Source organism: Parasteatoda tepidariorum, chromosome 8, assembly GCF_043381705.1.
Source record: "Parasteatoda tepidariorum isolate YZ-2023 chromosome 8, CAS_Ptep_4.0, whole genome shotgun sequence".
Lineage (NCBI taxonomy): Eukaryota > Metazoa > Arthropoda > Arachnida > Araneae > Theridiidae > Parasteatoda > Parasteatoda tepidariorum.
The window spans coordinates 31,283,710-31,297,115 of record NC_092211.1 but is presented as its reverse complement, the minus strand read 5'-3'; the positions used below and the strand labels follow the sequence as shown (position 1 = coordinate 31,297,115).

At 28.5% G+C, this 13,406-nt stretch overlaps 2 protein-coding genes across 2 annotated transcripts in view; both read left to right on the top strand.

Annotated features, from left to right (window-relative positions):
* LOC107442831 (uncharacterized) overlaps positions 1-13,406 on the top strand; it is a 105,816-nt gene that overhangs the window by 18,956 nt on the left and 73,454 nt on the right. The gene's annotated exons all lie outside the window — the stretch shown is intronic.
* LOC107442836 (uncharacterized) lies at positions 1,857-11,562 on the top strand. Its single transcript, XM_043048857.2, has 5 exons — positions 1,857-1,990; positions 4,138-4,231; positions 5,846-5,976; positions 8,874-9,006; positions 11,346-11,562. Exons 1-5 carry the CDS (start codon positions 1,915-1,917, stop codon positions 11,485-11,487), a joined length of 576 nt encoding a protein of 191 aa, XP_042904791.1. The 5' UTR covers positions 1,857-1,914; the 3' UTR covers positions 11,488-11,562.

The window sequence follows — 13,406 nt, the reverse complement described above, 5'->3', positions numbered from 1 at the left end:
TTTTAAGAATGAAACAAATTATCAAATATTTGAATAGAATGTGTGTGTATAAAACATCTTTCCCTGCCATTTCAACGAAACGAATTTAAACGAAATCATTGCTCCCGTCAGAGGAAATAATAATGAAGGTCAACTTTTATTTTAATGTTTTTTTCCCTTTCTGATACATTATCTAGCGATACTTTTGCTTTGTTTCTACAGTAAGAAAAAAGGTTACTATCGTCGCCATCGTTGTTACTGACACTTATACTCAGTTTAATCGCTAATGCTCTTAAAAAATAAATGTTTCAGAACACAAAAATGTTTTTTTTTTTCTCTTTTTCTCTGAAAATTGTGGACACTTAGTTTCAGATTTTTTTTTGAAAAATAATTATAAAAATGCAACATGATAGATATTTTTGTATCGCGACCTGTCGGTGTATATATATATATATATATTAAGACCAACATTAATTCCAGAGAACNCATCTATAACAATGGGCTCGCCCTGGTTTTCATGGTTTCTCGCCCAGGAACAATGTTTTCATGGGACACATTAGGACCCATAATCCTAATAGAACAATCCCTGACGTCTGTAAGCTACTTGAACATAGTTGCAGACCAGGTTCACCCATTCATGGCAGCAGTTTTTCCTGCGGGTGATGGTGCTTACCAACAGGATAATGCACCATGTCATAAGGGTCGAATCGTCAAGGAACATTCCAGTGACTTTCAAGTCATGTCTTGGCCCCCAAATTCACCTGACCTTAATCCAATAGAGCGTTTGTGGTCCAACTTGGAAAACCAAATTCGAGCTGCCACGCTACCCACTCACAATGTGAGGGAATTGCAGGACCAGTTAGTGAGCGCTTGATACCAGATAACTCAGACTACCTATCAGCACCTTCTGGAATCAATGACACGGGCGGGTACTAGCAGTTTTGAGGGCTAAAGGTTGTCCTACATGTTATTAGCAGAGTGGTCATAATGGCTCTTCGGTGTATGTATACATATAAACAAAGCTGAGTAGTAAATTTAACCGACAGAATGGTTTTATGAAATTATGAAATTTTGCCACAATAACCAAATTATATCACATATACACATATTATGAAACCATATTTGTTTGTTAGTTTTACCAAACTTTTCACCAAAACGCTTCGGGTAATAATAATCGAGCATTTTGGTGTTCTCATAGAACACGGTGAATTTTAATATATTCTGATATTTTTGAACATTTTTTTTCCTCAGTGTATAATCGTATCTTCTGAATACCAAAATCCCAATTAAGTTTAAAACTTACCTTTTTTTCTCCAATTCTTCTGTTGTAAGAAAACTAGAGATTACTTAATTTCAAAATTTTATCTATTATATAACATAAAGAATGCGCTTTCTTTCATTCTCCATTTGATTAAATTTGAGTAATGGACAAACCTGCCGACATCACAATTACAATCTTGGTTTAGTATATATTTTTTTATATGAAACAGAAATATTGATAGTTATTTCAATTATTGAGTATATTACTACTTTCGATAACTTAGGACGTATAAGTTTGACGTGAAAATAATACGCTCTGGGGGTGGGTTGGAGATAGCGAGCAAAGTGAGGTTGACCCCTATTAATTACCTATTCTTCTTCTGAATATTGATTTCTAATTCTAGTATGATGCATTGAATTAATTTCACAAACAAAAAATTAAAAAAATCATAAGAAATAATTTACGCCCATTAAAATTTTTGATCTAACTCATCAAAATGTGATCGCTGCATTATTCTTATTTCATTGATTTTTTTTATTTAAGTATTAAGTCTGATAAGGTAACTGCTCTTATCACAAAGTGTTATAGTTGCTTCGTTTATCAGAAAAAAACTTAACTAGTATCTGTTTCAACAGCTGTAAATTTTCTTTTTGCATCTATTTAAATATAATTTAATGAATAATATTTTGCCTATTGTAGATGTTCAGTACTCTGACAACATGAAGTACTTTTCTGGTTTACTTATTTTCAGTAAGTTTAATTTTTTTTCTCCTTTATTCCTTACTAAAAAAATCCAAATCTCGTTCACGAAATTAACCCAACTCTATCAGGTATCCAGTACTTGATAGTAGCCATTGATTTACCTAATCAGGTATCTAGTTTTCCTTTGCATAATTCTTAGATTTTAAGCAAAAAACAGATAGCAAAAGAAATTTTTTAAAAAAGAAAGAAATTTGAAGAAAGAAAACCCTCGCTGTGACACATAAATAAACGATACCAATTAGCGAAACTGAAATGTAATTTCAACAATGTTTGCCTACATAAGTCTTAGTATTAGCTATTGATTTGTTATAGCCAATAATTCTTAAAATTTGTCATTGATTTACCTAATCAGGTATTGATTTAACATGATCAGGACTTATTTACCTGATGAGGTATCTAGTTTTGTCCAGCTTCCTTCCACATAATTCTTAGTTTTTGAGCAAAAAACAGATAGAAAATGACAGCTAAAATAAAATAAAAAATTTGAAGGAAGAAAACTTTCGATGAAATTCATAAATAAACGATACCAATTAACAAAACTAAAATGTAATTTCAACAATGTTTGCCTAAACAAGTCTTAATATTAGCCATTGCGTCATTATACCCATTGATTCCTAAAAATAACCATTGATTTACTTAATCAGGTATTGATTTAGCATTATCAGGATTGATTTACCTGATCAGGTATGCAGTTTTTTTTTGTATAATTCTTGGATTTTAAACAAATAACAGGTAGCAATATATTTTTAAAATAAAATAAAAAGAAATTTGACTGAAGAAAACTCTCGATGTGATTCATAAATAAACGATACCAATTATATAAACTAAAATGTAATTTCAGCAATTTTTGTCTACATAAATCTTAATATTGAAATAAAATTTCCAAAGAAATGGGATAATTGAGATTTAAGAATAATCGAAGTTATAATAGAAAAATATGTATTTCGGTCATAGCAAGTATTTTTCATTTTACTTCACACTTACACAATTTAAAAAGACATGAAATAAAAGGTGTTAATTGGCAGTGACAGTATTGTTACCTCTATATCTATTAAACGCAATTTAGGCTGGATATAAAAATTATTTTTAAAACTTTTTTTGCAATTTATTGAATGGGGAAACTGTGTTTTTTTCTCCTTTTTGAACATTCTAAAAAAACTGGTTCAACAAACTATAATATCGTTACCTTCACACTTAATACTGTGTTAGTTCGTTGCTGCAATCCATTAAAAAATGTTAAAATGAACCTTGTTTATGTTCAAGTTGTGTCAGAGTGTCATGTAATTCATATTAGTTTAATGTTACATGTTCATATTAGTTTAATTTGCTGGATAGTATGGTTCAACGTCCCACCATATTAGGGTATCAGGAAATTCGCACGATATTATGGATTAGTAAGGACTAAAATTTTGAACAGTGTGCTTTTATTTTTTCAAATAACAGCAAGTAAATTAACATAAATCAAAAATTAACTTTAACCGGTTTCTAGTACGTTTTTAAGTTTAGAGCAAAAACTAATGCAAATATAGTATGTATTTTAAAAATATTTCCAAAAATTGTTCCATTTTTTTCTACTTAATTTACTAAAAAAATAGAAAGAAAAGAAGTGTGCTATAGTACTTGAATTTTCGCTGTTAAAAATCTCAGAGCTTTTTTTCAACCGTACTGGCTGAAAAAAAGTTCTGGTAAAATTACTTTACAGAATGGTAATGACATTTCTGGTAAAAAAAAAACATAATTCATGCAATAAAAATCCAACTATACGGTATTTAAACCATTCGTACGATAATCTTTTCGTTTACATGGTAGTTTTTTACCTGAAATTCTGGTTTTCGAAATTATTTTTCTAATTAAGAGACATTTATTAAAAAATATTAAACTGAAACCTAAATTTAACCGAATAAATGGTTCTAAGATATGATAAAATTACCAAATTTTTTTGCATTTGCCAAATTTTATCACATATAATAAAGTGATATTTTATTGTTAATTTATTGTTAATTTTGTTATTAATTTTATTTAATCATCAACAAAACACTTCGATAAAAATTGCCGAACTTTTTGAATGATTTTTATTTTAACTTATTTAAGTCATCAAATAGACATCCAAGATTGAAATATGTTTTTTTTTTCAGTTGCTGCTGGATTAGCATCTTGTGACCATTTATGTTATCTTGGTCAAGTTAACAAATGCAGGTTGAAACTGAATTATGGCACTGACTGGTGCCAGTAAGTTGTATCCTTAATTAGTTACAATACATTTTGTTTCATTTATATTAATTTAATATTATATATCTAATTTTCTATTTTAAAGGATTGGAGCACTATAGTGATCAACCAACTTTTTTCAGAAAGAGGCATTTTTTACACCAAATTATTCTTAAGTATTGTTTTTAGATAGATACTTTACAAATAGTTTAATTTCCTTTTAATGGCAGCATAATAAGCAAAAACTTATATTTCCTACTTGGGAATCTTGTAACTTTTATAAATACGCTTTTCGACAAAATCTGAAAAATATGGTTTATCGTTATATCGTTCAAATCCTTCTTTATTTTAAACTAGATAAGTGTAAAAAAGATAATTAAAAAAACTGTATTTTTTCCTACTTTACCCTACCTCAGCGTATCCCGCGATTTTCACAGACAGCATAGAAGTAGTAAACTTTGCGCAATCCGCGAGTTTCCCTGGCAGCATAGAAGTAGCTAACTTTTCGCAATCCGCAATTTTCACAGATAGTATAGAAGTAGCAAACTTTTCGCAATCCGCGATTTTCACGGACGGCAAAGAAATAGCAAACTTTTCGCAATCCGCGATTATCACGGACAGCATAGAAGTAGCAAACTTTTCGCAATCCGCGATTTTCACGGACAGCAAAGAAATAGCAAACTTTTCGCAATCCGCGATTATCACAGACAGCATAGAAGTAGCAAACTTTTCGCAATCCGCAATTTTCACAGACAGTATAGAAGTAGCAAACTTTTCGCAATCCGCGATTTTCACAGACAGCATAGAAGTAGCAAACTTCGAGCAATCCGCGATTTCCGACGGGATCCATTTCCCCCACCTATTTAACAGTGCAACTCGCTAGTTTTCCGATCATGGTTTCATGTTGTCTTTTCTGTTATGTTTAATTGTTTATTTAGATCTGGATTTATATATGGCGTTAGCATGGTCTTAGTTCAGCAAATTATAATAGCATGTCTTACACCATTTTGCGCACTATTTTCACAGTTGTCTGGTAGGATATATCCTACCTTCCAGGCAATATTTCCGACACTCATATCAGTTCTGTTTGTTATTTTAAGAATATTAAAAATAGGTATACCAAAACTAACGAGAACTTCTCAAATTCCTATGCGGACAGTGAGGAATCTGAAAATTCATTTTCTGTTCAAAAGGTTCGACTGTAGTGCAAGATTGAAGTAGTAGTGCGAGAAATTGCACTAGTTCCACTATATAAGAAATTGCACTAGTTCCACTGTGCGAGAAATTACACTAGCCTCTGCTTCCACTAGCTAAGAAACGAAAATCCTTATCCTAGACATCCGAGGGCAACTTTCACTATGGAAAATCATACAACTATTTTGCTTCTTCGATTTAAATTTTCCGACAACCCTTTTTTTATATAATGCTATAAATTGAAAACAAAAACCATTTTTTACGTATATTTTTTGTCTATTTTAACTCTAAGATCTTCGTTAATTTTAAATATGATATAAAATTTTTTTAATTTTTCCAAAAAAAAAATAAATATTAAATAAAAAATTAAATTTAAAGTAATATATGCTTTTTTATTTGTTTAAAATAAGATAGTTCCATATCATATTTTATGTTTTGCAGTAGTCAACTTGAACTGTCAAAGTGTCAGAAAGATGCAGCGATCAGATGTCGGACAGGATTCGCTGAGGCGGTTGGAAACGTGCAATTGCAATTGTGGAGAATATGTGAAGAAAATTCATTTATACAAAAAGGTACTGCACTTTTCATCTTTACAAGGCGCATTTTAAATACCAACCTACAAGTTTTACTATAAAATAACTGTAGTTTAGCTTTTTTTGCAAAAAAAAGTTTTTTTTAAATATTTATAACTAGAGGTAGAAAAAGAAAAAGTTAAATGTTTAAAATTTTGGAAAAACAGTTTATTTAGATAAGGGTAAAATTTATTGGAAATATCATTAGACTATAAGCTCTGCGCAGTTATGCATTTAGCGAAAAAAAGTGTCTGTTTTATTTATTTTGAATCTTTTGTTATAAATATTAAATTTAACAAGTAAATATCAAAATAATAATTCTTTTCCAGTACTTAATATCAACAGTCAAACTATTTGTTTGAATCTTTCTTTTCTTTTTTTTTGTTAGCTTTTGAATTATGTCTAAATATTAACACCTAATTATGGTAATATTTTCTGTATTTTAATAAATAAGAATTACTTTGTAAGAAAAGCTCTATATTCTTAATTTTTTTAATTTAAACAATTTTAGTGAATTGTAAAAGACATCACGAAACAAAATGGATTTGCCAAAAAAAGTAGTTAATATTTAAAAGAAAATATTATTGTTGTTGTTATTCATAAAAATGAGCAAAAAAGAAAAGTAATAATAAAAAAGAAAATAACACCCAGAACAGTTTTAGGGACTTCTCTGCACAAGAACTTAATCTTAATGGTTCGAGGACTTAATCTTGAATCTATGTAAATTAATTTTTTTTCAGGCGGTATTTTAAATTACGAAACTAGACAAAAAACAAAACTCTTTCTGAGTACTTATTTCGTCAGATATAGGGTTTCCTACTTTCAAATGATGGGGGAGTATCTATGAACTGGAAAATATTGCTTGAATAATCTCACTCGCCATATTCGAAAATTTGGAGCCCTCAGCACTAATTTCACGTTATGCGTATTTCAGCTATATTAATATTTCATATTATATAAATATTTCATATTATATTAATATTTGTTTTACTATCTGCATTAAAAGTTATTGAAATTTCGATAACTTTTAAAAGCAAATTGGAAAACTTTTACACACAATTATAAAGATCGCTTATCCAAAGACCATTCCATAGAAAAATTATTAATTTATTAATACAAATAAAATATAGTAACGACATTAAATAAAGTAATAAATATTATTAAAAATTGTAATATTTTTATTAATACTTTTAAATTTATTTTTTATTTTATTTAATGGTAGTCTAAAAAACTAATTGCAAGTTGCACAAACTTCTTTATTATTTAAATAAATGTAATTTTTAAGCACAAAATATAAAATTTTAGAGCAATCGGTTGAATTTTCAAATTTTGAAAGAGTCGTTTATTTAAAACGTATTTATTAAAAACTTAATACATAAAATTTAATACAAATTTAATAGTGTATTGAAAATTTAATTAATTATAAAATTAATAAAACTTAATATCTCAAAAATATTCAATCGGTTTTGATCAAGTTTTGCATTTTACCATTACAAACCACGTTTTTTAAAATGACATAAAAATTTATTTACCTTATAATTCAAAAACTTTTAACTTGTTATTAAATAAAATAATAAAAAAAAACAATATTTAATTAAAAGGAATTATTATTTTTTTATATAAAACTTTCGCTAGGTAAGCGAGTTTTATAATTGTATTTAAAAAGCTTTCGAATCGCTTAAATAATTTCTGAGATAGGGCGAAATGCGTGAAATGTGAAATTATTATTAAAGAGCCTAAACTTTGAACAGCTGTCTTGACAAAATTATCGATACCACATATTTTCGGCTACCATGTCCCCATACACTGTTTTTGATAGTCAAATATATAAACCCATCGAAAAATTCAGAGAGAAAGTACTTTCTATGTCGGTTTTTAAAACTTGATAAACAGTTAACGCAAATGCTGCTACGCATTTATGATCACCACCATTGTACCTTTATCATCGGCAGTTAGTTTGTAAAAATCCGATCATTAGAGCAAACGCTATTTAGGGTAATCCCGTTTTCAAAATATAAAATTATAAAATATAATAATTAATTGCTAACAAAAATTATTTTTTTCATGGAATTATCTTTGAATAAATGACTCTTATTACGGTATGCAAATTTTTTTCAATCGATTTAAAAAAAGTTCTTGAGATATGACCGAATACGCTTTAAAGTGGATTAGACCAAATTTTCCAAGTGCGTTTTTGAGTCTGATTTCGTATTTAAACAAATCTTTTTTTTTTTTTACTTTTTCTTTTGCATATTTAAGATTAGGCCCTCAGATCAATAATATGAGATCGCTTGATAGAACAAAAGTCATTCAGGTTATTTCTTTAATTTGCACACTGTTTCGTTGAGAGAGTAGGCAACTATATCAATGTATTTGGGTTTATATATGGCTATAATAATATCTCATTATTTTTCTTAAATTTAAGAAATTATACACAAAAGTACAAGCTTCTCATTATTTACTTATTCAGAAATTTATGAGATTTATTAGATATTTAGATTATTAGATAATTTATTAGATTTCTTTATTATTTATTTGTTTTAAACACTCAAGTTATGTGAAGACGCACTTTAGAAACCTAACAGCTTTATTAAACCTTAATTTAAATCTTAACTCAATATTAAGCAAATTAAACTCAATTTTAATTTAAATCGAAAATTTTGTATAAAAAAATAATGTTTACGTGGTATTATTTTTGGACTAAAAAATATTCAAATGGAAGTACAGTAAATTTTGATTCGTATAAATAATTTCAGAGTCATGCCAAATTGTGCAAAAACTAAATTGACTAATCAACAAAAAAATTAAACAATCATTTTGCTAGAATGCAATCGAGATTTTAATTTGCAAGCTACATTTATTTTTGAATTCTAAAAATTATCTTTTCTTTGTTTTAGACCCAACTTTATCTTGTGGACTAAAGATGTTTTCTGATCCAGACACTACATGTTTTGAAGATTACAATAAAGATTTTTATAGACCTAACAGAAATCCTTGGAACCCAGTTGATAATGAAAAAGTTTTATGCAAGTAAGTTGATCTTTGAAATGTAAGATAGATCCTTGGATTCGTTATACAAGGTGCGACAGAAAAAATCGTTGGAAAAAGTTTTTGCTTCCTAGAATAGAATTTAACTGACTTCTTTTTAAATTGTGTGTTCATTTCTTTTTGTCTACCACTTTAATTATAAAATATTTTATAATACATCTCTTAGTTTACGAATTGTTCATCGGCTTTCTTACCATGTCAAGAAATAGGTCAGGTGATAGAGTTCCCGGGTTTGAATCCCAGTGATGACTGATCTATACGAATTCCGCACCCGGTTAGAACAACCTCAATCCTGACGAAAAATATCCTCAATGAAAGACGGATCACGGGTTAGAGTCCCCTTGCCGTCATGCTTATTGTGGGAGGTTTTCGTAATTTTCCTTATCATGTAACGTAAATGCGAATTAGTTCCATCAAAAAGTTTTCCACGAACGCAAATTTCCTTCAATTCTTGACCCAAGAGTTCTCTTGTCTTCTAAATTGAGCTCAAAAAGTGTCACCACGTGATAACAATAATAGTGTTGCATTTCTTATAATATTTTCAATAAATCAAATTATAAAAAATGAAAAGAAAAACTTTAATTTCGATATTACAAGAAAATATTTTTTTACATAGCGAAGAAAGTTGGCATCTCTGATAATCTAAATAAAATATGCCGAAAGATGCACATTTTAATCTCTTTTATTAAAATTCTAAATTTTAATCATCCCCACTTTTTGCAATTTTTGTCACCCATGGCATACCTGGATATGCATACTGCATAAAAAATATCTAATCTTGTAATAAATAATGGCTCATTATTAGCATTTATTGTATAAAGTGTTTCTTTTAACTTTATCTTGTTTGTATNTCACCATTTTATTATTCTTTTTCATCCATTGTTCAAAAAAACCAAAACAAGAAAAAATGATCATATCTATAATATCAAGCTTTTAGCTCGCAACATCAGAAAATGCGTGTTATTACATCACGTGACCCTGACAACATCCTTGGATTCGTTATACAAGGTGCGGCAGAAAAAATCGTTGGAAAAAGTTTTTGCTTCCTAGAATAGAATTTAACTAACTTCTTTCTAAATTGCGTGTTCATTTCTTTTTGTCTACCACTTTAATTATAAAATATTTTATAATACAACTCTTAGTTTACGAATTGTTCATTGGTTTTCTTACCATGTCAAGAAAAACAGCCAGAGTGGTTCAGGTGATAGAGTTCACTGTTTTGAATCCCAGTGATGGCTGATCTATACGAATTCCGCACCCGGCTAGAACAATCTCAATCCTGACGAAAAATATCCTCAATGGAAGACGGATCACGGGTTAGAGTTCCCTTGCCGTCATGCTTATTGTGGGAGGTTTTCGTAATTTTCCTAATCATGTAACGTAAATGCGGATTAGTTCCATCAAAAAGTTTACCACGAACGCAAATTTCTTTCAATTCTTGATCCAAGAGTTCTCTTGTCATCTAAATTGAGCTCAGAATTACAGGTTTAAGGAGTTGAACATCAGCAGTCGTAACCTCGAAGTTTGCGATGGCCGTTCAACGACGATTATGAAATAAAATATGCGTAGTTTACTTAAATTAAGTAAGCATCGTAGGCGTCAATAATAGTATGACGATTTTTTACGTTTCTCTTAAACGAATTAATCATTAATTCACTTTCTCATTAATTTTGAATTTGAATAAATAACAATTTTTTTTTCATTTTAATTACCATTGATTTTAAATAATTACTTTGTTAGAAACAGGTTTTAAAAGAATAACTAAAAAAATTTAAAATATTAAGCGATATTGGATAATGTTAATAATATAAATTTGGTGACGTTATCTACTGCAAACTTTTTTTTGTGATCATATAAAACTATAAACTAAAATTATCACTCATGTTATCTTTAAAATATGTGATAAATTGAATCGTCTGTATTTAAATTTAAAACAATGACTGACTCTTAACCAATCAGAAAATTTCGTGGTTTTCATGGTTTTTGATGTAATGCAAATGAGGATTCGTTCCATCAAACAAAAACTCCACGAAGGCAAATTTCTCCAGGGGTACCCTTGTCTTCTGGATTGGGTTCAAAATTAGAAGGCTGAGCAGTTGAACATTGGTAGTCGTAAATTCAAAATTGGGTCAGCTGTTCAACCACTGTTATAAAATATAAAATCTGCGGAAAATAATTCAATCTAAAACAAAATAAGCTAGACAAATGTGCTATAAAAATGCGATTAATTATTAATATTGGAATTTAAAAAATAAGCAATTTCTTGTTTCACTATTACTTAACTTATTTTTTGCTGATTTTCTTTTTTAAATTGTTTTCAGACATTTTAAGACAATGATGGAATGTTATTTTAAAAGCATCAAAAAGACCTGCAGCTTGAAGGAGTATATGTTTTTTCAGAGTGTTATGAAACCTATTACAAAGTTGCAAAGAAAAGTTTGTGATTTCATTCCTAAGTTATAACATTAGAATACTGAGGTGAACATTTTGTTCTAAAACATATATCTTTAATTTTTGTAAAATAAACAGAATATTACTTATTGTTGTTTGTAATGATTTCACACAAAAGTTCGATAGTTTCAAAACATCTTACGACATTCTTAGAATCTAAGATTCCATTTTTAAATTTAGGTGCATGATTTATAATTTACCCTAGATTGTAATCCTCCTTATACCTACGCTTTTACCCTAGATGGCAACCTACGTAAATCCAAAATACCAATTACCCACAATTTATAACCTACCTTATAATTAATTTATAATGATTATATTTCAATTGCCAGAAAATAACGTAGAAAACATAAAGTAAAAGTAAGACACTTATTCAGAAATTTAAAATTATTTTGATATTTTCCTTTATTATTTAAAAATTAAACGTTAATTGCCCTTCAAAGATATTAAAACATAAGTTATCTAAAGTAAAAGAAACAGATATGATTCTTTTATTTCTGTAGAATGTTTAACGATATTTTTTTATGCTTTTTCAGTTTTAAACCAACTTATATATAAAAAAATTATAAAACATAATTACAGGAATTAGTATTTTCTGCACACTTTAGGTATATGACTATAATATGCTTTCAGTAGGTTGAAAAATATATGTCAAATCTTAATACATAATTTTTAATCTATAATATTGATAATCCTGGGAAACATTTATTTTTTATTTTATTTATTTATTTGCTTTTATTTTTGCTGAAAATTACATGAAATAGCAATTAAGTCGTTGTTTTTTATTGTAAATACTAATTAAAAATTCGCATAAGTAATAAAAATTCGATTAAAGCATGTTAATTTTAGCGGATTTCGAAGTCAGAAATATTTTTTGTACACATAAATTTTGAAATATTCCAAAAAAAAAAGTCATTTTTGAACATTTAAAAGTCTTATTTGTTTAACCCAAAAAGTTCAATCTAACGAAAAAGTTAAAAAAAATTTACAGATATCTTTCAAAAAGTATTTTTTTTAAAAATATCCCTTCGACTTTAACAACTTAATGTGCTGATTATGCTTTTAAAACGATTCGTTTCTCGCCCATAATCTTCCGATAAGCAAAATCTGTAAAACTAAATCTCTGATATAAACACTTGCATCGTATTCTTGGCGTTGGAATATGTTGCCAAGATAGAACCTTTCTGAAACTGTCAACGACTGTTTCTTGCCAAATTAATCTAAAACCTTTCTCTAGGGCGAAATAACTCCAAGACTCGCTTAGTACCTTCATCCACTGAAATCTTTGGGATTTAATAGACTTATCTAAATAAATCAAAATACACAGTTAAATGGCCCGAAAATCTCAATTTTTCGGAAAATTTTCCTTTGAACATTCTTTCAGACATGGTCAATGGTTGAGAAATTATACCTCCAAAATATTTATAAATTGCAGAAGGGGAAAAAAAGCTTGCCAAATTTGAGTTAATATCCATAAATCCAGACAAAAATATCATTTTACAGAACACATGTTTACATTTTATTATTTCACCAATTTTTAAAAAAAAAATAAATACGACGTGCAAGGAAAATATAACTATGATCATGAACTTTTAAATAATTACATAAAATTGAGACATTATTGGAAACAACTGTTGAAACAGTAAATTTCAGAAAAAATCGCCCACCAACATTAAACTTTAGCACAAGTCTGAATTGCCCACTCTGTAGGAAATTCGAAGTAATGAATAGGAAGCACTTGATGGAATGTTTGGCTGTACACGGAGACTCCGAATTGAAAAGATATTGGAGTGCTAGGCATCTGCTAATTAGTCATTGACTTTTTTCTCTTATCTATTTCATTTGCATATTCTTCTTGTTAAGAGTTTGTCAATTTCTACCATTGGAAATAAAAATAAAATAAAAAAGAACTAAAAAAACATTAAACTTTA

Excerpts from the sequence above, each read along its gene's own strand:
- LOC107442836 (XM_043048857.2), top strand. The coding sequence starts at position 1,915 with ATGAATAATATTTTGCCTATTGTAGATGTTCAGTACTCTGACAACATG. Across the intron at positions 1,991-4,137 it reads TTCTGGTTTACTTATTTTCA|TTGCTGCTGGATTAGCATCT; the intron begins GTAAGTTTAATT and ends TTTTTTTTTCAG. Across the intron at positions 9,007-11,345 it reads AATGAAAAAGTTTTATGCAA|ACATTTTAAGACAATGATGG; the intron begins GTAAGTTGATCT and ends AATTGTTTTCAG.